The sequence below is a fragment of the Gambusia affinis genome, linkage group LG14, assembly GCF_019740435.1.
Source record: "Gambusia affinis linkage group LG14, SWU_Gaff_1.0, whole genome shotgun sequence".
Lineage (NCBI taxonomy): Eukaryota > Metazoa > Chordata > Actinopteri > Cyprinodontiformes > Poeciliidae > Gambusia > Gambusia affinis.
The window spans coordinates 10,123,545-10,148,280 of NC_057881.1; the positions used below are offsets into that span (position 1 = coordinate 10,123,545).

Here is a 24,736-nt window from a genome sequence, read left to right on the forward strand (position 1 = left end):
ATAAAAGCATACAAGTTTTTGTACTGTTTATTTTTTAGAGTTTTATACTTTTATAAAAACCCATAGGGACAAGTGTTACAATATTAGTTCACTATAATACAATTTCTCAATGTGATTGTGTGTCTGTCTCTATCAGATAAATAAATAAATAAATGAACAAACAAATAAATTTATGACCTGCATTTTAAAAAACATATAAAGCTCCAACATATGTTAGCATTTTTAGTAGAAGTGAAAGTTTTAAGCCTTTATTTAAGTAAATGCTATTTCTATTATTTTAAATTCGTCACACAAGTAAAAAACAAAAAACGACAACAACAAAACACCAAAAACAGCTCATTTTGAAAGCGAAGTCGCCCACGTCGTCGAACGTCGAGCAGCTCCGGCGACGTTCGTCTACCCATGATGCACCTATCTCGCGCCTTTGCATCGAGGAGACCCATCTTGCCTCGCGCAGCGCTGCAGTGATCCTCTGCCCGCGCGCTGTCTCCGTTGTTGTATTAAATATAATGGCGGCCTCGGGAGGCGGATTATCGTCTCCTTCCACTACCACTGGGCTGAGTTCTCAGGCACCGCCGGCCCGGGCTCGCTTCCCAGGTCGGCCGTTAACGGGTCGCAGCAGGCTGCGCTCCGAGAAACGGACCAGACGCGGAAGATTGGGCTCGGACTACGGAGAGCTGGTCGCAGCCGGGCCGAGGCCCGTCAACACCGGCCTTGCGTTCGGCGAGGATCCGTCCCTGCTACGGCTGCTGGGGGTGGCTGAGAAGCACAGTCGGCGGAAGGATGTGGGCTTCGACTCCAGCAATAGCGAGGAGGTGAGTCGGCTAGATGGAAAACCGTGCTATTTAAATTCAGAATAAGCACTTCCTGCGATGTTAAAACACAAATTTGTTATGTTTTTATATAAAGCACAGTTTAGCTTATGTGTAGCTAGCTACAAACATAACACATAGTAGCATTGTAGCACGAAGCTGTTTGCCTGCAGGGAATGTTTCATATGGGATTACCAGCGATTGTTTTCGTGTGATTATTCTGCATGTATTAATACTCTGCTGTGCGGAACTGGTATAGGAAGTTGCATCTGAGGTATAAATATCCGTCCAGCCGAGTGTTGTATCAAAAAACAGATAAGGCGGAAACTTTGGCGCTATGAGCACAGCAGTAAAGGCTTTTTGTTTGTGGCAACCATTCTTTGGCATCCTGTGAATATTGGTTTTTCCACGCGGGTCTACTAAAAGCTGCTCTCCGGTGATTTTGGTCGTTGTTAAAACGTTTTGTTACTTTCCACGTTAGAGTTTGTGTCAGCTGACTGCTCGGTGTTTTTTAACGTCAGCTGAACGTCCGCAGCAGCGGGAGGAAAGCAAAGGTTTAATTAACCTCAAATAGTCTGTGAAGCCAGTCCTACATTACGTTGGGAGCATTTTAGAGTAAATTGAAGGATGTTTGCAGTTGCTTAATTGTCAGACAAAGGTTAGGAAGGGTTTCATATTTATCCTTTTCTGGCAGCAAATTGCTTGCAAAGAAAAGTTGATATTTTCTCAGGAGAATTGTATTTTGAGTTGCTGTAATAACTTACAATTTGTGTCAAAATAACATCTCTTGAAGATGCTACTTTAATTCATTCTGGTATAAATGCTAACAAGTTTTTTTTTCTTCATCTAATTCAAAATTATTTCCACCATTTTCTGTAATTTATGGACTCTCTTGTGTAATTGCTGAGATATTTCTTCTATGCATTTGTGACCATTTATCTTTGTATTGGACTACAAGTCCTTGAGGTTAGGAGGCCTCCTTGCCATCACCCTAATCATTAGCTCCCTCTACAGATTTTTTTTGTACTGGATTCAAGCCAGGACTCTGGTTGGGCCGTTGTAAAACATTAATGTTCCAGTCAGAAGAAACATGTTAACTAAATACAAAAAGTACTTTAAATGTAAAGCTGACTAATTGTATATTTACTATAACTTTTAACTTTATTTATTTATTTTTTGTTTTCAAGGAGTCCAGGTAAAGAAATGAAGGAAGGGTTTTTATTTTGTTGATTGTCTCTAAACGAACAAATTCTGTCATATCAGACCTTTTCTATTTATCTACTAACTATATCACATCTAGGAAGTCCCTGATATGTTCATTGTTTCAATTGATCATTTTCTACAATTCACTTTTAGTGTAATTTAAATTATTTTAAGGTTGGCAACAAATACTTCCATGCATACAAAAGACAAAGAAGCAAAGAGAAAAAAACAAAGGGGGAAAAAACCCCCCAAATAATGTAAGAAAGAATCAGAAAAGCAAAGCAATGAAATAATTTTATATCTTCATTTTCTGTTGATTTCAAAACGGCCACCTTTATCGAATAACCTGTAGTATATTTTATTTTATTTGTTTTAGTAATCTGAGGGGGGGAAATAATCAGAAGGTCAAACCTTTAATGAAACTGAAAAATATATCACACAGGAAAAACTTGGTCCGTTTTTATAAACGTACAAAACAGAAGGTGAAATGACTTCCATCCGTATGAACACATGGATCCTGCAGTCAGTTTGGATGCAGTCAATTAATGTCTTTCCTGTCTGACATCAGAAAGACTTTACTGATGCAATCTTTTTGGAGTTGATTGAAATAGTCACATGGCTCTCTCTTGTAACGATGCTTATCTGTAGCTCTCCACATCTCCTGATACTGTGCAGTGTTCTTTGTTGCTGGATAATTCAAGAGTGTTTACTTCTGATCACTCTGAAAATTGTTTACATTTGAGATTGATGTAAGTATTATGAACTGCTGATAAAAGTAAATGGATTAAGGAGTCTTTTTGTTAACTGCAACTGTCTGCAGATGAATACTCATCCTTACTAGAACTACGATTGACGTTTCCATTGTGCATTGCTTCAGAAATAAATTGTGGAAATCTTGTAAGCTAAAATTGAAATTTTGTAAGAAGTAAGAAAGAGTGTGAACCGTTTAGTTTACTGCTGAGTCACAAGTGGGGAAAATTAGAAAAAAAATTCAGTTGCTGTGTTAAAACTACACTGATGAACAGGGGATTAACAGCAGAGAGCCGGGCCCAGATGCTGAGATGCAGTTTCTGTTGGGTGAGTACCTGATAATCAAATCAAATCATGAAGAGAACTGACTCATCTTCAGTGACATGTACCTTTGTGGTTTATCTGGTAATTTCAGGGACAAACAACAGAATTGTGCTCAGATTTGAATGAAATCTGACCTGAGAACATTTTTACTTTCTGAAGCTGAGCACCAACATGAGTATATCAACACTGTGAAGTGCTGGTGGTAATATGGTGTTTGCTTTATTTTCCAGTTGTTGTGACTTTTACCACTGACTTGGCAAATGCGGAATATTTTTGTATTGTAATTTGGATTTAAAAATGATTTGTGTAATGATATTAACAGTCATTGTTTAGACACAGTTAGTGTTAAATTAAATACAATAATAAGTTGGAAGTTTAAAAATTTGTATATTATAACCAAGTCCATTGCATATTAACTGCCCATGAAACGGTGTACAATATTTATTATTCAACATATAAATAATATATGACTAAACTACAAAGATGGTGGAATCAATGTGAACAAAAGCATTTTCTCTGGTTTCCAACAATTTTATTAGAAAGAAAATTCATTAATATTAAAAATTTATTTGAAAAAAGATGGAAAATCTTTCTTATAAAGATCACAGTGCACAATTTTGTTTACATATTTGAGAGTTGATTGTATCATTTACAAATGTTATTCTAAATGTCACATGAGATTTCTAAACATGTTTAAAGTTCTTGTCTGAAGCTCCAGCATTTTACTGATAAAATCATTTACTTTCTTCTATTTATTCCAGTTTTATCTTCCACACTCATTGCATATTCTTCAGGTAATTGTGTAGCATTTCAACAGTTTTAGAGGCAAAACAAACTTCCTTTATTGTGAACAGAAAATTGGTTTTCAGGCTCTTAAAACTCAACCTTTCCAGTATCGTTTTTTGTTTCTTTTTACAACATTTTAATTGTTTTACATACAGGTGAAGAAGTATTTTTATTTCACAACATGTTTCTGCTTTCTTTGGTACAACTCTACTTCAGGGCAGTTGAGAATATTTCTTTATTTGTTCAGTATTATTTACTTTAAATGATTATGCACATATGGCTTCAAAGTCTGCAGTAAAGGTGTAGTTTGCTGATGCTGGGTCAATCTTCGCATACTAAAGTGGTAACATGCTGTTTGTTTATGCATTTGGCAGTCGCCTTTTTCCCAAATTGATTTACAAATGATGGTAAAACTCATTAATATCAAAGCTAACAATTAGCTACTTGGAAGGAAAAACTAGTCAGGTTGTTTCTGGGGTAACAGAGTAGAAAAATAATCCAGAAGCTGTTGTCTCTGACTCTGTTTGGATATGACCAGTGGATGTATTTTCTGTGTGTTTTCAGCTAATCAAATGGAGGAAAACTTGATAAGAAGCAGCAGCTGCCATTGAGGCCTATCTATAAGAATATCTCCACGAAGAGTAAAAACAGATATGTTTACAAAAAATCCAGATTCTTTTGATCAAATTCTACAAATAGAACTGAAGTGTTTAATTCGATTCATTGTGATTATTGAATTAACTCTAAATTAATTTAGTAATTAATAGTTAACTGGAGTACAGACTCAAAAAGGGCTGTATGCAGAAAAAAAAATCTATTTTCTGTGCAGTAATTAAACCAAAACTTTACAAAAATATATGCATTTTGCATTTAAGGCAAAAAAGCTTCTTTGTAAATAAAATAAAACTCCTCAAGTGGCATAGTTTGAGATACACCCATTTCAAATATAAAAATCCTCTTATTATGCACCAAAAAATAATAATCTAAAGATCAGCCTTACACGTATTGATGTGAAGTAAGACAGAAAGGTCTAAGCTTTTCATAAGTTGATGTTAGAATTATTTTTTTTAGTTGCAAATCCATCCTGTTGTTGCATTTTTAAGCAGCAACATATATATTTTCTTGTTTAAAAATGACTTAAATTGTTTGCAAATGTAATTTATTTCTAATATTTTATATAAAAAAATAATGCAAGTTTTTTATTTAATCTTGTGCTAATTGTTTTTTTTATCTGATTAATCGTCAGAATAATCAATAGATTGTTAGTTGTAGCTCTATCTACAACCTTTAAAAAAAATATATAGTTTGAACCTAAAATGCCATTGTCGTAGTAAAACCACAGGTGGTTTACAGATTATCTGTCCTTATCTCAATATTTCCAAATACTTTATTCTACCGACTATAAGGTTTATTTTATATTTTCTAGGAGGAAGATTTTACTGGTTTTGGGAGCTCCCGAGTTTGCCCACCAAAACCTAAAACCTTTGTGTCCAAGAGATCGGTGAGCCAAGCCAAGCCGCCTCAAGCTTCAGATCCGGTGCTGGAAGCAAAGCCTCTTGTTGGAAAAATTATTCCCAAGACCCCAAAACCAAGTCTAATTGGGAAAATTGTACCTAGAATTTCCAAGGAAGGGCCAGATGTGGAGGGGAGCCCAACTAGAGACAAAGAATTGCCGAAAGTGGTTATCAAAGTGCACAACAAAGGGAGAAAAGCCAAACATGTAGAAAAGCAAACATCGGCAGGAGAAGGAACATTGAAGCAAAGAGCAACCAAACCAGGAAGTGATGCTAAACCTCATGAAACTGAGTCGAGTGTATCTGAACCGGTTGGAGATGAAGAACATTCTCACAAGATGGATCCGGCTGAAGGAGAAGTGTTGGCGGACTCGGAGATGTCTCAAGCAGAAGGATGTGAAAAGCTTAAAAGTGGTTTTCAAATGGGCCGGGGCGCCGCCATCTCCTTAACGTCTTTTCACAAACGTCAGAGGATGATGAGGATGGTTAAAGGTTTGGGTTCATCTCCAGAGGCTGCAGCCCAGAGTGAAAAAGAGGCGGGAATATTGCTCCAGAGCAAAGCTGCAGAGACTTCAGTGAAGAGGGCGCACAGACGGCATCGAGGCAGATTTTTGTTCGGTTATAGGCGCAAACAATCAACGGATGTTTCTGTTAACAAACGGCCGAAAATCGGTCGGGTTCGGACACGGCATGTGTTTTATACCTACGTGCCAGAGCCGCTTCCAGCTGTGGATGGTGCCGAACCGCAGGGTCAGAGTATGGAGCCATCAGAGGACGAGACAAAGCTATCACAAAGCTCTAACAGCTGTACAACTGTAACAAGTGGACGGTCTTCCCGCATTATAAAAACCCCAAAGAGATTCCTTAATGAGGAAATCATCCCGTTTCCAAAGGGTTCGCTGTCAACGTGGCTGAAAAGTCAGCAGAAGGATGACACAAAATCCAGTCTGTCCCTCAATGAATCAGGCTACGATGGTAGCTCACAGTCGCTAGACAGCTACCCCAAGTCGGTGTTGGACAGCTCGCTGCTTGAATCAAGGATCTCATCCAAACCCAGTTCAGGCGCAAGTCATGTCGAGCTCTACAAAAACTTAAAGAAGCTGACATTAAAACTGGCAGAGAAAAAGAAAAGCCAGTCCAGTTTTCAGGAGGACCATGGAGACCATGAAGGCGGTTTGACTTTCCCAAACAGGAAGAGACGGAGGCCCAAGATCATGATGGAGGAGATGGACTCTCCAGGAGTTGTGAGGAAAGTGTCTGTGGTGGTCAAGGCAGGCGTGGAAATTCCTGAGGAAACTCCAGCAGAAGACATGGAAAATAACAGTGAGTCTCCCATCCGCTGTATTTCCTCCTCTAAAAGATGTTTAAAAGTGACTTACTATGCTTCCTTGAACAGGCTAGGATAGATCTATGGGTTATACAAAACATGTTCATTACATTTCTTTGCACAAAATCATTCTTAGATAATGAGATTTTAGTCTGGTCAGTACTGCCTATTTGAGCTCCTTTCAGATCGAGGTGCTTTAGGGCATTTTGTCTCTTTAAATCCAAATAAGCTGCTTCTGGCCACGCCCCTCAACTTAGCGTTTACACTATTACATAAAAATGGCTGCAAACACATATGCAATTATTCAACTATTCACCTTTGAAAAGCATTAGTAGAGCCTCCTGCACAACCAACAAGAAAGCAGCAAGTGGTTTCTGAATAGTAAGTCAACAGCAAAACTTTTCCAGCAGCCATTATACAGCACACAGCAGTAAAACCAGCTAACCAAATGTGCTAGTACTGGGTTGCTATGTAATGGGTGGAATTCTGTCTGGGTTGCTAGGTAACCAGCTGGGCTTCGATGAGGTTGCTAGGCGAGAGGTAGTTTTTGAAACGGTTCGTTTTCCAGACACTCAAAAATAACATTAACATTTTGCTAAATATGGCGGGGCTGTTTTCAAGAAGCAGTAGAAATTCAAACGAAAGTACAAAAACAAGTAAAATGTTAACTTTGCATTATAGGTCCCCTTTAAAACAAAATGTTGGCTAAGGCTCCGGTCATAATAACAGGATGCCTTTTCTGCTAAGAAATCTTGAATAATGTATCTTTTTTTGTGCCGTCCCATAAAGAATCAGCAGTGACGGAGGAGCCCGGTTGTGATGTGCTGGAAGTGGGCGGGCCGAGCCATCGGCTCGGTCTCAGCGGAGCTAATAAGCGGATGCTGCACCTGCTGAAGAAAGCCAAAGTCCAGCTCATCAAGATTGATCAGCAGAAGCAGCTCAAGCTGTCACAGGTAGGAACAAAAATCCTGGCTTTTGAAAATCAGTGTAAAAGAATATATATATATATATAAAGAAAACTGGTTAAACCGACAAAGTAATATATTAACTCAACATCTTTTGTTTTCTGTAAAACATCAGTAAAGCAGTTCAATGCTAACACTGACATCTGACCTAGCTGATAAACGAGAAGTGAAAATATTTGCTCATGCACTATTTGATTTGCCCTCTTTGTTTAGTCCAGGGGTTTTCAAAGTATGAAAGGGTGAGCCCCCCTCCAAGGAGCACAATGCCTGCTGCGCCCCCTACTGTAGTTTATCAACAAGGTGAAAACTCCACCTTCAGCCCCGCTCTGGCCAAAACCAGTGATGGCATAGTTACATTTGAAAAAGTAACTTTAATCAGACTACTGATTACTCCTTGAAAAAGTAACTTAGTTATATTACTGACTACTTGACTTGGAAAGTAACTAAGTTACACTAAAAGTAACTTTTAGTTACTTTCAGCAGCTGCTAACAACAACGCTCTGCCTCCTGTGAAAATCACATTGATCTTTGCTAATACTTAATTGTAAGTTATTTTATAATGGTAACATCAACAATGTGTCTCCACTGATAAGGTTGAACTGAAGAGGAGATTGTAGAAAAATAAAAAAAACATGAGTAATTTGTGTGGTCCACTGTTGTCTGGAAAACTCAAAGAAGGATTTAAAGCCCCCCTGCCCCCAGCCTCCAGATTCTGCGTTACGCCCCTGAGTTTGATGTCGCAGCGCACAGAGCTCCTCCTGCAGCTCCACAGCTCAGATGGCTGCGACACTTACCATAATATTAATAATTATAACGGTGCTAACTTGCCATTATAATTATTGCCAACTCCGGACACGTTTATTTTGGCTGTTTTCACGTTATTGCGCTGTTCATATTGGTCTCGATGTTTGCAGTTTTCTGAGCGCACTTAAGCTTCGATGTCATTGAGAGGTAATAAATTAAGTTGACATTAACAAAGACACAGCGGGACGGATCATCCGGGAAATGATGAACAGGGAGAGACGGACTAAAACTACCTTAATGACGGACAAATTCTGGGATTTATTATGAGTCTCTGCTTATTTCCAAGCCCAAATGAGCAACTTCACGTTCAAAAATGAGCCCAAAAAGGCGCCTCATTAAATTTGCACTTTTAAAAGATGAAGCCCCTTATAATAATCGGACTTGGCGACAGAAACTGAAAATAGTTCCAGTTTTTCCACCAACAAAATGCATGTCCTCCATTGTTTACATTTCTGTCTCATAGAGACGTCGGTCACTCGACAAGACGATTAAATAACAAAAGAAGATGGTAACGCAAAAATGATTTTGATAAGTAACTGTAGTCTGACTACTGGATTTGAAATAGCAACGCGTTAGATTACTCGTTACGGAAAAAAGTGGTCCGACGTCAGTAACGTTACTGACATCACTGGCCAAAACATCCTCTAAACATTTCCACTGATCCCCGCTCCACACGCCGCTCAACTTTTTCCTAAATCCACAGAGTTGATCGGTAATGCGTAAAAGACGTTTCTCTCACATCAGTAGACAGCAAGCAGATAGCTTTTCCGGTTTACTTTTTCCCTCGCACCGCGCCTCCCCTAAAGTGCTCTGGCGCCCCCCAGGGGAGGCGCGCCTCACACTTTGAAAACCGCCGGTTTAGTCTGATTATATCAGGGGTTAAGTCACATGGCTTCTATTTTTAAGTTAAAAAAGTTTAATTTACTGCAGCTGTTTCTAAAAGCATGTTTCCACTTTGTTTTGACTTTTAGTTGAGCTCAAGGGAATCACAAGTGCCAGTGAGTGGAAGGAGGAGGAGAAGAAGGAGGAGAGCTGGCCTTTCTCCTAAAGAGTATGGTACACAGGTAATGTCTTTAACACCAGATACACACAGTCAGGTTGTATCAGTTGCAGTGGCTCGCAAAGATATTCATACAGCCTGGATTTTCATTTTTCTCTACAACTTCAACATATTTTATTGGGATGTACTATAGACCAACACAAAGTAGCGCACGTATGTGAATAAGAATGAAAAGGATACTTTTTTTCTTAAAATCTATGTATGTATACATGTTACCCTGATACATACACAAGCATGATTGACAGTAATAAGACTCTCCTCTTGGCTCTGATTCGTTGTTTCTGAAATGTATATAGATAAAAAAAAAAAACATTATTCCCTTAAATTTCGTCTTGACAGAACTATTTAATTGTATATTCTATATATTTTTAGTTCTTGTGGGACTTTTCTGTCAAACAGACATTTGAGTTGCACTCGTATATCTACTTTGCGCCTCTCTGGATGGTTGAGGCTACCAGTAACTCGCTACTAGCGTACCTTTGCTAGCTAGCGTACCTTTGCTAGCTAGCTTTTTTGTGTCTGTAATTGGTGTGCAAATTTAATGTGTGATAGCTTGTCAAAGGTTAGTTCTCTGTGTAAATTTAATTGATAAAAGTCTTTAAAAGGTTTTAAATTTGACGTAAGTGGAATGTGTTAAGTTTCCTTCTATTTTGTAGATATGCGCTATTTTGTGTTTGTTTATCACATGAAAACCCAACACAACCACAAAATTTCAGCTGAATTTGATGTGATATATTTAAATGCCTCTAAGGAATATAAATACTTTTCAAAGTAACAGTGGTGTCACCTCCTGTGTCTATTCATATTGTTGCCTATTATTTAAATCCTGATTCTGTCTCTCTGGGTCGGTAAAGGACTATCAGGACTAGAAGTGCATCTAGGATTTGAACATTTACAAATGTCAACATCACTGATTGCATAATCTGTGTTTTAATTCTGCTTGGATTCATTGGCTTGTGAACCGGCCTTTAACCTTTGAGTCTGTGTGCAGGAACAGCCGCTTGGCGGTCCGAGGATCAAGCATGTGTGCCGGGCGGCCGCCGTGGCTTTGGGTCAGCCCCGTGCCTTGGTGCCGGATGATATTCCCAGACTCAGTGCTCTTCCGCTTCACGAGAGGGAGGGCATCACCTTCTCCCCCGCTGCAGAAGGTACGGCTCATTACCTCACTTTCTGCTTTTTACCACATCCAATAAAAGCTGCAATTAATATTTTATATACTTTGGGATTGGATTGCAAAATAATGAAATTCTACTTTTTTAAACTATGAAAAGTTGAAATGCCTTTAATGTTTGTATAAATATGCATTGTGTTCTGATAAGAAGTTATTTCAGGCAAATTAAACTTAAGAATTTCAAGAAAAGAGTTCATCTTTTGTTTTTAGATGAATCAACAACAGAAAGACGTCAATGTTTATCTCCACATTTTGTCTTTTTTTCTAGTTTGCAACCAATATAATTTAGTTGTACCAATAATTTTGAAAGAGTCTTCAAAGGGTTGCTGCAGCAGTAGATTATTTTCAGTTTGTTATTGACAAGATTCTGGCTCTACTATTTTCTGGAAAAATTAGGTAATAAATAATCTAAATATAGTTTGGTCATAATGTCCCTGTGGTCTGGTTCTCTATTCATGTGTATGTGTCATTTAAAGGTATTCCAGTGATTATTTTGGTGGTAATATTGCAATTTAACGACTAAACTCAACCTATAAATCACTCAAATTTATATTTTCTTACTGTGAATTAAGCAGGTGTTTTTTCCACGTCTAATATAAAATATGATCTCAGATTAGAATAAAAAAAACATTTAAAATGACTTTATGAAATGCTTTTAAGAAACAGAAGCTTGAATTTAACTGGTTTATTTTTATTTTGTTTGTATTGTTTAAAAAAATCAATTGTGTTCAACAATCTTTATTATTTTATCCATTGATTATAGACTGTCAAAAAATACAGTTTTGTCCTTGGATGTCATGTTTGGTACGACTGGTAAATAATCAGTGATTTTTCAAACTTTTTAATTAAGTTATTTGAAAATAAATCTGAGGTGGGTTTAGGTGTCATGATGATATTTCTGTCCTCCCTCATCTGGTTTAGTTTGTACCTGAACCAAATTACCGGAGGTCATATTTCATGGTCTCTAGAAACAAAAATAGATGTTTATATAAACAGTTATTGGTAGAAAATATGTCTAAACGTAACAGTTTTGCTATATATGTCAGAAACAAAACACTATTTCAGCATGGCTGTTGTTCTTTTGAATCGTTGTTGATGTTGTTTAATAGCTCTTGTTGGTTTGCATGGAGTGTTTAAAGTTTAAAATTAGATGAATTGACTCAAATATCAAGTTTAACTAAAGATCATAGAGTCTGTGCAATATTGCATTACAACCTGCAGTTTCAAATCTCTGTAACTTTTGAGAACATTTCTTTCTCAAGTAGCCCACAAGTATTGACGTTTTGCCCATTTGATTTTGAATTTCTTCATTAAAATTTGTGGTAAAAGGGAAAATGGAGGAAAAAAATGCTTTTGTTTGACACTATTTAGCATTTTGGCTGACAAATGGACCTAAACTCAATAAATCTACTAGAATTATCGAAGTAAAGGAATGTGTTATATGTAGTTAAATAGTCGGTGTGCACAACCACACATACAGGTAGGGTTCCGGCATTCATGTTGCTTTTCGGTACCAAATATCTGTTACTGCTTTGAGAGTTTTTGTCTGTGGGTGTAGTTGATTAAAACGCTTTGTTATGATTATGCAGATTTATATTTTCTTGTGTGTAGTGTAAAAAAAACACTTAGTATAGTGTGTTTCTTTACACTATACTAAGTGTAAAAACAACGACAACAAACTACTGAAATATTAAATACAACTTAAAATATGATCAAGATGAGCACCGTTTTGTTAGCGACTCTCCAAGCTAATTTGCAGAGGGGAAAAAAATATTTAAAAGTTCAATGTCTAAAAAATATTTGCCAGCAAAAATATCTTTTGTCACACACAGATTAGCCACCGCTGTTGGAAAGCTTTACCCAACACTGGTCGAGTGAACTTCACTCATAATGAGGTGAGGAAGTGCTGCTTGACAAATGAACTCACTGAGGCGCTGTGCATTTTGGGACTCACTCCGATCCCAGGTACACATCATCAGAAGTCAGAGAGACAAGAAAAAAAACAAGTCTCAGGTCTCAGGAAAATAGTCATCAGACTTCAGACAATTCAGATGGACAAAATGGAGGAAAAGACGAGAACAAGCAATTTAATATTTTGTCACCCTGGATGTAGAGCTGAGCAATGAGACTTAAATATAATCAGATTTTTTTCCATACCAGACTAGATTTCCAATTTTATTGGATTTCATTTTTCTGCTTGCTTTCTAAAAAAGAGATTACAAATGACAGAAAATATTCTCAAAAAGTGGCTTTTATTTCAGTCATTCCTATGTTGTACAACAGAGTATTAACACCAGGCTACAAGGATGTTTTTATTAGAATACAGACATTGTAGCGTAAAAAAAAAAAAGCAATTTCACCAGAAAAAATGTCTTAAAATTCTGATTTTAGTGAGAAAAAGGATTAGCTCAGTTCGTATGGTTTTATCTTAAAAATAGATAGTAATTTAACGATCTATTTTTAAGAAGATAATCAAAGTGTAACTTCACAAAATGTTCAGCATTCTGCATTTAATTTTTTTGTTATTTTTTGTGTTTGTGTTCTCATAAAATTACTACTCTATTCTCCTGTTATGACATTTTTCTTATAATACAATAAAAAAAAAATCTAGCCTGGCTTTAATACTCTGTCGTAAATTCGACCTGATCGACTCAAAGTCCAAATAAATAGAAGCTGCAAAACACGCTTGACAAACAAAATGGCGGCTCCAGACGTTCCAACTTCACTCTGAGCTTTGGAAATGTAAGGAATCTATTTGTGGGGGGAAGGAAAAAATCCAGATTTCCCAAAAATGAAATCTTCAAAACCAATAAAAGTGAATTATCATCCAGTTCTACTTACATGTTTTTCTATTAAATAAAGAAACAAGAAAATCTCTCTTTTATTAAGTTCCTGTTTGGTCACATAATCTGTTATCTGAATATGTCAGCATCTGTATTTTAGTCCAGCTTCTCATATCTGATTTTTTTTTTAAACAATTCAAGATGTACAAAACCAAGACTTTGTAAAATATTTGCAGTAGTTCAGCCTTCGAACCAGCATCAAGATGATTCTTTCAGTCTCTGTTTTGTCTGAAGTCTCATTTATTTATTTATTTAGTTTCTCTTGTGACCCGATGCTTTTTTTTTTTTCTGAGGCTACGTCTAATGATGTCCTGAGACCGGATGTCTTAAAATGTACAACGTACACTGAACACATATGGAGGAAAGGGCAAAGAGTGATGCTTGCACACGGTTACTGTAGATGCATTACTACAAACAACAAACCTCTGAATCATTTCTCATTTGTAATGTCCAAATAGTCACTGCTTACCAAAAAGGGGAACTAAGATGTTCTGATTAAATCTCAAATGTTTTGAAGGATGTTGTGGGTGACTTTACAATTCATCCAGCCACCCAGCTTCATTAAAGAGCTTTATGTCGTCAGGCAGCCAGTAGAAACATATCAGCAGGAAGCCTACTTATCGGACAAAAGGCTTGTCAATGCATGTAATGAAGCTCCAGTCATCGCCTCCTGCAGGCTGCGTGAAAAGCTCTGCCATCCCCTAAACATCCAAACACACATTTAAAGCCCACTCAACGCCGTATCGACTCTTTACCCCATCCTCCTCTGTGTCTCACCTGCAGATGTGGCTGATGATGATGACGATGATGATGACATCTCTGATCAGGGCAGGGCACAGTGGGCTGTCTCTCAGGAAAGCATCCAGCGCAGGAGGCGGAAAAAGGGACACAAGTTTGTAAGGAGGAGGATACTGAGTCAGTATTTACCCGGAGGAGTCCGCTCCAGGCGCTGTGGGATCTGCACAGGCTGCCTCATAGAGGAGGACTGCGGCGATTGCATCAATTGCCTGGATAAGCCCAAGTTCGGCGGGCCCAACACCAAGAAACAATGCTGCATGTAAGTCGCTTTTAAGTCGCCTTACCATTCTGATTCGTTGTCACCGCATGCTTGGAAGTGACTTCCCAACGAGAAAGCGGCATTTTCATCTGATTTGCGCTTAAAATGTCAAATTTTATTTCAATTTTCTGCGTATTAATTTATCATTTAAGCAGGTGTTTAAGTTATTTAAACTGCAATATGTTGAAATTCATAATCCTGATATGAAATGACCATTATTTTTTTAACAGTTTTGTAATGTCTCAATCACAAATGTCAACAGAAAGTAATATGTAATTTCGAAGTGGAAGAAAAATGATAAATAATTTTTAAAAAAATTATCATGTAATTTTTTATTGGCTTTTTCCACATTTGTTTACATTTAGAGTCTAAAGTAGGAGACCACTTAAATTTTTATAGGTATACGTTTGAGTAAAAGGAACCCTTTTATTCTAGGAACCACTGACAGCATGTCTTCGAAATTCCAAGCAAAAGTTTAGCATTTCTTTGCAGAAAAAGAGAAATGGTCAAAATAATGAAAAAGATGCTTTCAGACGTCAAATAATGCAACAAAAACAAGTTCACATTCATTTAGAAACAACAATACTAATGTTTTAGTTACAACCTTATCTACTAACTTTCACCATTACATAAAATGAAACTTTTGATTGGGAGTTATTCCTCTGATAGTCAGTTCTTTGTGTTCTTTCTCTATTATTCGGCACATCTAATGATTTTCTTTTCATTCGTAAAATACGTCAGATTGATGTGGTGATAAACATCAATTTTCAAATTCCTGCCACAAAATCTAATTTTCTTTTAGATCTGGATTTTGACTGAGCCATTCTATCTCATTAATCTAAATCAAATTTGCACAATAACAACAAAACGTTTACAGTCAAACTCAGTACTTGAATCATCCTTTAAAACACTCATAACTCCCTATTTTAATAGTTCAAACTGCAAATATTTCTTAATGTGTATCAATATGTTCAATGAAAACCATCTTTGCGTTGCCGCAGAAACGAACATAAACAGTCTTTCGTCGCTCACACTTTTAAAACAAACTTTTGTTCCTTTTTTATTTATTTGCTCAGTAATAAAAAAATAGAATTTTATTGAAATTAACAAAGTAGCCAGACATATTTAGAAATGAATCAGTAAATCATTATAAATACAAAATATAAGTAAAAAGTAAAACTCGTGTTACTTTTTAGGCTTAATTGTTTTCCTATTTGGGCTACAAGATTTGTGTTTCAGTAAAACCAGATGAATAATTGCGGCTTTTTTTCATACAAATCATGAAGAATATAAAAATAGATTCCTAGTTTTGTATAATATCTATTTCCTGTGTGTGGCACACTTTCCAGACTTTTATTAGTTAAAATTTTAAATACAATCTTCCGCCACCATTCCCTGTGGTGTTTTTGTTACATTAAATCTCAAAGAAATGGACTGAAGTTTGTGGTTGTAACAGAACAAAAGGTAAAAAAAAAAAAAAGAAAGAGTGGTTTGAAATTGGCAAGGATTTCATTCTGGACTTTATGAGCAGAAGCTACCTTAGCATGGACTAGTTAACCAGAAAGCAAGATATTTTTGTGACTCACAATTCAGACTCCTAATGCAACAATACATTTCATGTGTTGAAGTTTTTACAGTTTAGTTTTGCTCAAGTCATTTCCATCTTAATCTGAGGTGATTTCTGCTATATCGAGGTCTGGAATGGTTAATTTGTAGCTAAAATTTTGTTTAAAATGTTTTACATAAAACATGAAAATACTCTTTATTCCTTCCAGTAACACATTTTAAACAATCCTGTTAAAAAAGGCAAGTTGACTCTTACAGTTCAACACATTTATAGATGTCTACAGAGAAATTTTACTTTTTGCGTTTTAATTTTGTTTTTCCCGTTTCTTATACAGATACAGGAAGTGCGACCGAATCGTGAAAGCAAAGATTCACCGCACACTAAAACCACTAAAACGTAGGTTTCCTAGTAAGACTTGAACGGAGTTCTAATAGTTTTATCTTTTACATTATTGAATTTAAATGAATCATGATGCTCCTTTTCTCAGTCCATTCGAGGTTGTATTCAGGCTCAGCGTCCGGCAGTGATGTGAACGGCGGCGAAGAATCAACAGCGCTAGGAATCAGAAAGCAGTCGCTGCGTAAAATCAAGCCGCGCTCCTACAGCAGGTTGCTGAAGTCCGAATCCGAAGAAGAGGAGGAAGAAACGGAGAAGGACAAGGCGGGCAATCCAAACGCAGCTGCTTCGTCACGCCAAGGTAATTAACAACAACAGGACAATTTTTAAGCCTCTTGAAAACAAAAGACGCTTACTGTAGGTGATCACATTTTTTAAAAGCATTCACCACATATCAGGGTTCAAGATCAGATTTAAAGGGAGTCGTTTTAGCATTTTGAGTGACTTCATGTCCCGAAATTAAAACATTGGTTGCATTGATTTAATGTTAAACTATGAAAAGTAAGTAATTTGATGTCAGCGTGTTTCTCTTTAACCTACCTTGATTCCTGGACTTTTTTAAACTTAATTTTCTACGTATGAATAAAAAAAAAGTTAAGTCAAGTTTATTTGCATTGCACATTTCAGCAACAACGTAGTTCAATGTGCTTTACATAATAAAAAACAATATATTAGCCAATTACAAAACAATATATTTTGTCCAATGCAATCGAATAATGTTCCAGTTATTATTAATCAGAAGTAACTATAAGCAGCTGGGTGTTTAGTCTTGGTTTGAAGGAACTGTGTTTTGGCATCTTTGCAGTTTTCTGGAAGTTTGTTCCAGACGTGTGGTGCATAGATGCTGAATCCATCTGGTTCTATGTTGTTGTTGTTGGTGTTACTCTGCTCAAAGGCAAAAAAAATAGGATTAAAATTTACCAGATTGTGTAGTTTATGTTGATTTTTATCTCTATTAGATGTATTTGTTTGTTAAACCAAAAGAATAATTTTCATCTCTTCTGCATCTTTTGTACCATCAACTCCCATTGATGATTTATTTTCAAACACACTTCAGTTACACTTTTATTTCTGATTTCTGTTTTGTTTTCTTTGTTTTCTTGTTTTAAGACTTCAGAAAATTTAATTTCTTTTGTATAACATTCATTGGAAATGAAAAAACAATTTCTGACAGTCTTTAAAACATCTTTTTTCTATTTGAGGAACCAAGTAGAAAAACCAGGGAACGTCACCCCTTCCACCCTCAAACAGAACTTTATTCTGATTTTAGCTTTTTCCTAATCATGAATCTCTGATGTATTTTTCTTTATTTGTGCTCTAGATGGTGTTTTGCTGCAGGACGACCAGTTCACTGACTCCAGGAATCGTCGGGGATTCCCCAGAAGACAGAGATCGTACAAGGTAAAGACAACACCACCGTCCTTCTTGACGTCTACGTCCTACCTAATTAAGACTGGGCCAAATTGTATTTGTTGGAAAATGCTTTCCTTTTTTTTTTTCATTAATTTATTTTTTGTTAACAACTTAGGTTCTTCTTCCACTGTGAAATTAGATTTTCACCCAAATAGCAAATACTGTTTATTATTAAAATAAGAGCAATTATTTCCAAATAATACATTGCCCAGGACTTATTACTCAGTTTTTCTTCTTTTTTTATATTCACAATCTATTTTGAATTAACTGTATCTTTAAAATGAAATGTTACTCATTTTCTATTTAAAGTAAGTCTTCTGCATGTAAACTATTGTTTTCCAAATAAGTTTTTATTGAGACTTTATCAGTTTAAATCTATATAACTTGATAAAAAGATGTATTTACTAACATGATTTTTGTCTATTAATCTTACCTCCTTGAATTCTTGAATTTGTCTCTCTTTTATAGGAAAAAGGCACTTTTAGCATTAGCAATTACCTTTTTGCAGTTTCATTTATTTGTATTGACCAATAAGGATCTTAAAACAAATTCATAAGGTTTCCTTCTTTTTGTTTTTTAAAGTAACTGTTTCTTCTTTTAGTGTTTTTTTTTTTTAAGTTGGTAATTACTGGAGAATGTCATTTATATTTAAAAAGGTGGCCTGATAGTATCTAAACCTAACCAACAATTGTTGCAAGGTTTCCACCAGAAGACTTGCTGAGCCCAGTGGTTGGGAGTTTTTTGAGTTAAAAAATATTTAAAAAAGTTTGAAAATATCACTCAATAATTATGTTATTAAAAGATTGAAAAATTAATACCTGAACACCAACTATAAAGTCTTAAAAAATGACTAATAAGCAATGCATAGCCTGGTGGGGGCACAAGTAAAGCCTGGTGGCCCACCATTTTATACCACAAAGTTACTATGTTACCTTCAGGTGATATGAAAATGCTGTATATAAATCAAAACAACTTAAAAGAAATTTGACTTTGCATCAAAGCTGTATCTGATGAAATGGGCCTCTGTCTCTTTAAGGTCCCCTCCCTTCAGCATTTCATCATAACAATTCTTCTGCCATCCATTAGGGTCGTTTACAAACGTCTGGTTCATGAGCCGAGCAGATTCAAAGTTCCACTGGGTTTTTGCTAATTGCTGCTGCCGCTAGTCTGGAGGAGCAGGGTGGGAAAGGTGTGGTGGAGGGTTTCTCTGTGGGGCGGGAACTCGGTTGGGAACTTCAACTCCAAGGAGCTTTGTGAGCGAGAACACGAGAAACTCACGTTTTTCCCCTTCAGGTTTGGTTTTGATGAGGGAATAACATTATATACATGATATAAAACTCAAAAAAGTAAATTTTGCACAATACCCCCCCTTTAAACACGCTGTTATTTTTTGGGCTGAAACTTTTTTGCTTTCACTTACCCCGTTTTAAGAATCCTCTAAACTAATCAAACAATCATGATATGTTTGGCATGTTTGCTGTTATTTTTATTTGATTCTTCCTGATTATGACACCTTATTTTTTACTCTTTTTTTTTTCACTTAAAATCTATATTGCTTGATTCTCCTTCACTGTTTTATGTTCCTAGCCACAAAAAACAAACAAAAGTAAAAAATTCCCGTACATTTCAATCAAAAGATTAATCTCATTTATCTAATTAAATGGTTTATGATGTCTCTGTAGACAAAATTGCCCTTCAAAAAAAATATTAATCATCAGAGTGGAAATGATCAAACTCATTTCAATTTATCAAGCGATTAATTCAAATTGATTAATTGCCAATTACGACAGGATTAACATAGACTATGAACTCGGTTCTCATATGAAGCAGTTTACTGAATCCTATTCTCGCAGTAACATGTTTACTTTCTTTTGATACAACTTGTTGATAGTTCTACTCATAAACGATTTCACTTCATGTCTCACTTTGAACTTCATGTCATAATCTTTACTGACTAGTGTTTCAGCTGCTCTCTTCTAAACCAGCTGCTATCTAAAACCAACGCACAACACAGCAGCCAATACAGTCTCTGTTTTATGGCTAAAATGATTCTAAACGGAAAAATCCACTACTGGGATTGTAAAGAAAAAAATGCAGATATGCTAGGGCAGTAAAATAATGTTCAAGTGCTTTATTAAAGCATTAGAATATAATAGAAACATCCTTTATTGTCCTGCAAAGAGGAAATGCAGCAACAGTTATAAAGGTTCACACAAAACATTATTAAAGTATTAAAAACAATATATATAGATTAGCAACCATAAAAATAATAATATACTGTACTAGACTTAATACTGTCCAGTTTCAGAAGTTATGTTTTCAAAAATGCACACAATCTGCTTGTGTTTTAAACGTCGCTAAAGACAGACTATTTACAATGCATGAGTGCAGAAAAGCAGATGTGCAATGAAAGCAGAAATGTTATTAAAAATGAGTAAAAACAGAGTAGGTAGGTAATTGTGCAAAAGCCATCATGTATGTAAACACTTATTGAGTTTGTTGGGAACAGGGATGTTATAATATTATTACACTGGAAAGCAGGCTACGATTTAAAAGAAATGCTGCGTAGTGTACTGGGGGATGTGACGTAAAATAAGACACCAACTGCATGTATTAGGAATTGAGTATAATCAGGATTTCCTTAAAAATAGCATCTTTATTTCATATTTCACACCAGATATATGTGTATTGTTGCTGACTGCCTTTTCTTAACTCTTCTTTGCCTTTTATTCCTCTTTGCTAACACTTTATGCTCCACCCTGTTTCCCTTTCCTCTGTCGCTGCCGCTGGTCGTCGCCGCTGCATGCTACTATTAATAGTGTAACTATGGAACCCGTCTTGCTGGTTGGCTTAGGCAGTCCCCTCCTCCACAGGCACAGGAGAACGCAGAAGAGACGCAGCGCAGAGAAACTTTCCCCAAATCCAGACGGGCCGGGATCCCAGTGCCGACGCTGCAGAAGCAGCTGCAGATACATTTGTACCGTCTGCCTGCGTACATCCTGAAGACTGGCTCTCAGTCTTTGCCGTGGCAGATGCCTCAGTTTGTGGAGTCTTTAACGCAGCCTTCTGTTTCACTACCACCGTGTAACGGTGCAAACTCTCCTCCAGGGTCTCTGCACACTGAAATGCACCCTGCTTCTGTGTTGCCATCACCTCCCATTGCAGATTCTCCACCAATATGTTTGCCTGCACCTCCTCCAACTCAACAATACCAAACAGCTGTGGCAAAGGTTTTGTCTCAGACGTGTTCTCAGGGATTTGAGTCGAAAGCGAAGCATCCAGGCGCTCTATTGGACGTTTGCTCGGCTAAAGCAGATAAAACTTTCTCAAATCCTTTCTGGACTTCTAGTCCAGGCAGAAAGTTACAAAAGCAACAGGAGCAGGAAGACACACATGGGGTCCAGCACGAAGAGGACAAGGCGGCGTCTTCTGTAAAAGCGACCGAGCTGCAAAGCTGTCCAACAACTGATCCACAATATGTGCTTCGTTCCCAGAATCCTCCTGAATGTGCATCACTGAACACGCAGACAGGGTTAACTAACGGCTTTCCCCAAAAGGGCGTGTTGCAGCACAAGCACAAGATTCGTGTAGACTTTAAGGTGAGTAGTTGCTCTAAAGACAACATGCATTCACATTTTTAAACTCTTTCTTTGGCTAAATTAGGTCAGTTGTTTTTCTTAATTAAATTACAATTTGATGATTCGCATTTATTGCATTAACAGGAGGTAAATGAAAGAAGAAAGACTTCCTTATAAAAGTAAAAATCTTAAAAATGGTGTTCCCCTTTACTCTGCTACCTTTTAAAAAATTTTAGTGCACTACTAATGAAGACCAGCTGTTTATAAAGTTAGTAGCTTTGTGAAAGCCTCAGAAGTTAACAAACCATTAGTGAGCAGATTGTTGGGATAAATTTATGGAGAATTTTAGTGTTTTCACATCCGATAGTCCAGTATACTCGCTTCAGTTGGGGACCAGAGGTGGAACCTTTGTTACATTTTGAGCTGGGGTGGGTTGCTTTCACACTGCACTGTGTCAAAACAACCAAACTATTTTAATAACCTGTTCCCCACTCTCACCTGTGGTGGCGCTACACCAAGAAACACTGAAGAAAATGACACAAAAACCTCCAAAGAAGACATGAGCACAACTTCGGTCTTCCTGAAATTTAAACAAAAATGCAGTGAAAACAGATTTGAGCAGATTTAGGATTTCTCCTTTATCTTTAATAAAAGACTAAATTTGTGTTTGTTTTGACTGTATTTACCCAGAATACTCTGCGCTATAATCTGCTTCCTGTTTTTGGACCATTAGTGTTCACTTGAAGTAAAAAATGCAAACCATGGTTTGTTTGTTTTTTTTTGGCACACAGAGTTTGATTGTGCATTCACACCTCCCGAAACAAACCAGACTTTCTAGAGAAACAAACTTCAGTTTCATTAAAACGGACTAAACAGAGCTGAAGTGAATGCACCAAAAAACTTAGACTATAAAATAATATCACAATCTTTGACCAACTTGGATTGTTGGGAAATTGATCAACTTAAAACTGAAATGGTGTCACAACTGCAAAGTTGAGCATTAGTCAATACATTTTTACCTCTATATGAGCTGCAGAGATTCATAACTCAGAGAAAATCATAAACTAGAAATTTATTTTCTGTTTAAAAAGTAGTTAGAAGCTGCAACAAAATTTTCAAGAAACAAAATTTGGTGAGATGGGACCAGAATGAAATTTTTTTGCAAAAACCTTTTTAAATGATCAATTTTGTTCTCCCATTAATACAACTGTATTCTGGTAATATTATGACTTTATTGTCATAATAAAAAATAAACAAAATTAAATCTCAGCCTGGCCATAATACTTTGTTGCAGAGTTGACCTGAATTTAACATCCAGATAAATAGAAGCTGTAAAACACGCTTGGCAAACAAGATTGCTGAAATATGGAAACCCAAGGAATGGAATGCTGGGGGAAAAAATCATGAAAATGAAATCTTCAAAAACCTAAATTTTGATTAAACAATGAAGTTGATTTATCGCCCAGCCTGACAAGCTGTTTGTGCTGTTTCATCTCCGAGGTTGATGGCTGTGATGTGAAACGGTTCAGGAAGTGAAAACACTTTTGCAAGGCAATGTTTCTTCACTCTCCAGATGCCGTGTCATTAAGACACTTTAGATCATAATCCTAACTTTTGTTACTGCAACACATCAGTGAACAGATGGCTCCAATTAAACATTTAAACCAGCAAAAATAGTTTAATTTGACTCATCTTTGTGATGTTTGTGCTGTCTGTCCTGCGTCTATCCAGGAGGACTGTGCTGTCCAGAATGTGTGGCTCATGGGTGGCCTCAGCGTTCTCACCTCCGTCCCAACCACTCCTCAGCCGGTCTGCCTGCTCTGCGCCAGCAAAGGGAAACATGAGGTACTTCAGCCGCTAATAAACTTTAGTTGTTAAAGTTTATTAAAAGGGTGTCATACTTATTTTCGTTTTGGGACAAATCAAGATCATTAATGTTGTTAAAGGGACAGTTGTGTCGGAATGTATTGATAAAACCCATTAACAAGCTATTAATAAGTAACTGTCTATGCATTATTAATATAAGTACTTCTTTCATCTTTTCATGTTGTCCAGACACTCCAGGATTTTGAAATTGCGTTTTCTTTTCTTTTATTTATTTATTTATTTATTTATTTATTTTTGGCAATTTAAATTATTAATTTTGTGGAGCTAATTTAGAAATATATCCATGTATATTTCCGTTTATGTATGACGTTAATTGTGACTATGTTAGTCGGTCACGGACCAACTAATTACTTCAAATTATATAAGCCTGAGGCATTGGTGTCATAAAATATGAAAAGTTAGGAATCTGCTAAACCTAAGGTATTCAATAATTTTTGTTAAAAATTTGCAACAAACTTAGTTATGTGTTAGCAGGAAAAATCTGGAATCTGTTGCTTTTACATACATTTCACAATCACAGAAAACTGGAGGGACTGATTTTATAATTTAGCATCTGGAGTCTTGAGGGCCACACAAAAAGCTACGGCGTGCCAGATTTGGCCCCCGGACCTTGAGTTTTACACACATGCGCGAAAGCATTAAAAATCAAAGAAGAATCTTTTTAAGAATTTGGTTTAACCATAACATCTTTCATCGGGCAGATGATCTTCTGCCAGATCTGCTGTGAACCTTTCCATGATTTCTGCCTGACGCCTGAGGAGCGCCCCAAGGAGGAGTCCAAGGAGAACTGGTGTTGCAGACGCTGCAAGTTCTGCCACGTGTGCGGCCGCAGAAGCAAGAGGTTGAAGGTAGGCACTGTCACTTTAAAAACCGGAAGGATTGACGGGATTTGTACAGGTGCTTAAAATCCTTGAAAATGCTTGGATTACAAATAGATGTTTGCAAGGTTTGGGAAGGGCCTGGTTAAAGTCCTTGAAGGTTTTTGATATCCAAACTGCACAGTTTGGTAAAAACACAAAATCTTACCAAGTTTTTTTTTAGTCTAATTTCTACTTCTTATATCTTAATACACTTGAAATAAAACAAAACTTGCAAGTAACTTTTTAGTGAGACATAGAAGCTTGATTTAGGTGGGTAAATCCTTACCTAAGTACTAGTTCTATTGGCAGATTATTTCACTTATAACAAAGCAAAAATATCTTTTTGTAAGTGAAATAATCTTCCAATGGAACTAGAACGTCTTTCCCAACTTTAAGGAATTATTTACTTAAATCAAGCT

The 24,736-nt window shown here is 36.6% G+C and overlaps 1 protein-coding gene across 2 annotated transcripts in view; it reads left to right on the forward strand.

Annotated features, from left to right (window-relative positions):
* Positions 1–416: 416 nt before the first annotated feature.
* Positions 417–24,736, forward strand: part of kmt2ba (lysine (K)-specific methyltransferase 2Ba) — a 43,513-nt gene continuing 19,193 nt past the window's right edge. The window contains exons 1-12 of one of the 2 annotated variants that reach the window (XM_044137545.1): positions 417–815; positions 5,302–6,712; positions 7,506–7,669; positions 9,457–9,549; positions 10,537–10,693; positions 14,343–14,616; positions 16,518–16,579; positions 16,671–16,880; positions 17,901–17,980; positions 20,866–21,591; positions 23,302–23,415; positions 24,159–24,305. In XM_044137545.1, the coding sequence (XP_043993480.1) occupies positions 510–815; positions 5,302–6,712; positions 7,506–7,669; positions 9,457–9,549; positions 10,537–10,693; positions 14,343–14,616; positions 16,518–16,579; positions 16,671–16,880; positions 17,901–17,980; positions 20,866–21,591; positions 23,302–23,415; positions 24,159–24,305 (3,744 nt within the window). In that variant the 5' untranslated portion in view covers positions 417–509. The remainder of the gene's footprint in view (positions 816–5,301; positions 6,713–7,505; positions 7,670–9,456; positions 9,550–10,536; positions 10,694–14,342; positions 14,617–16,517; positions 16,580–16,670; positions 16,881–17,900; positions 17,981–20,865; positions 21,592–23,301; positions 23,416–24,158; positions 24,306–24,736) is intronic. The other variant, XM_044137546.1, reaches the window with a different exon arrangement.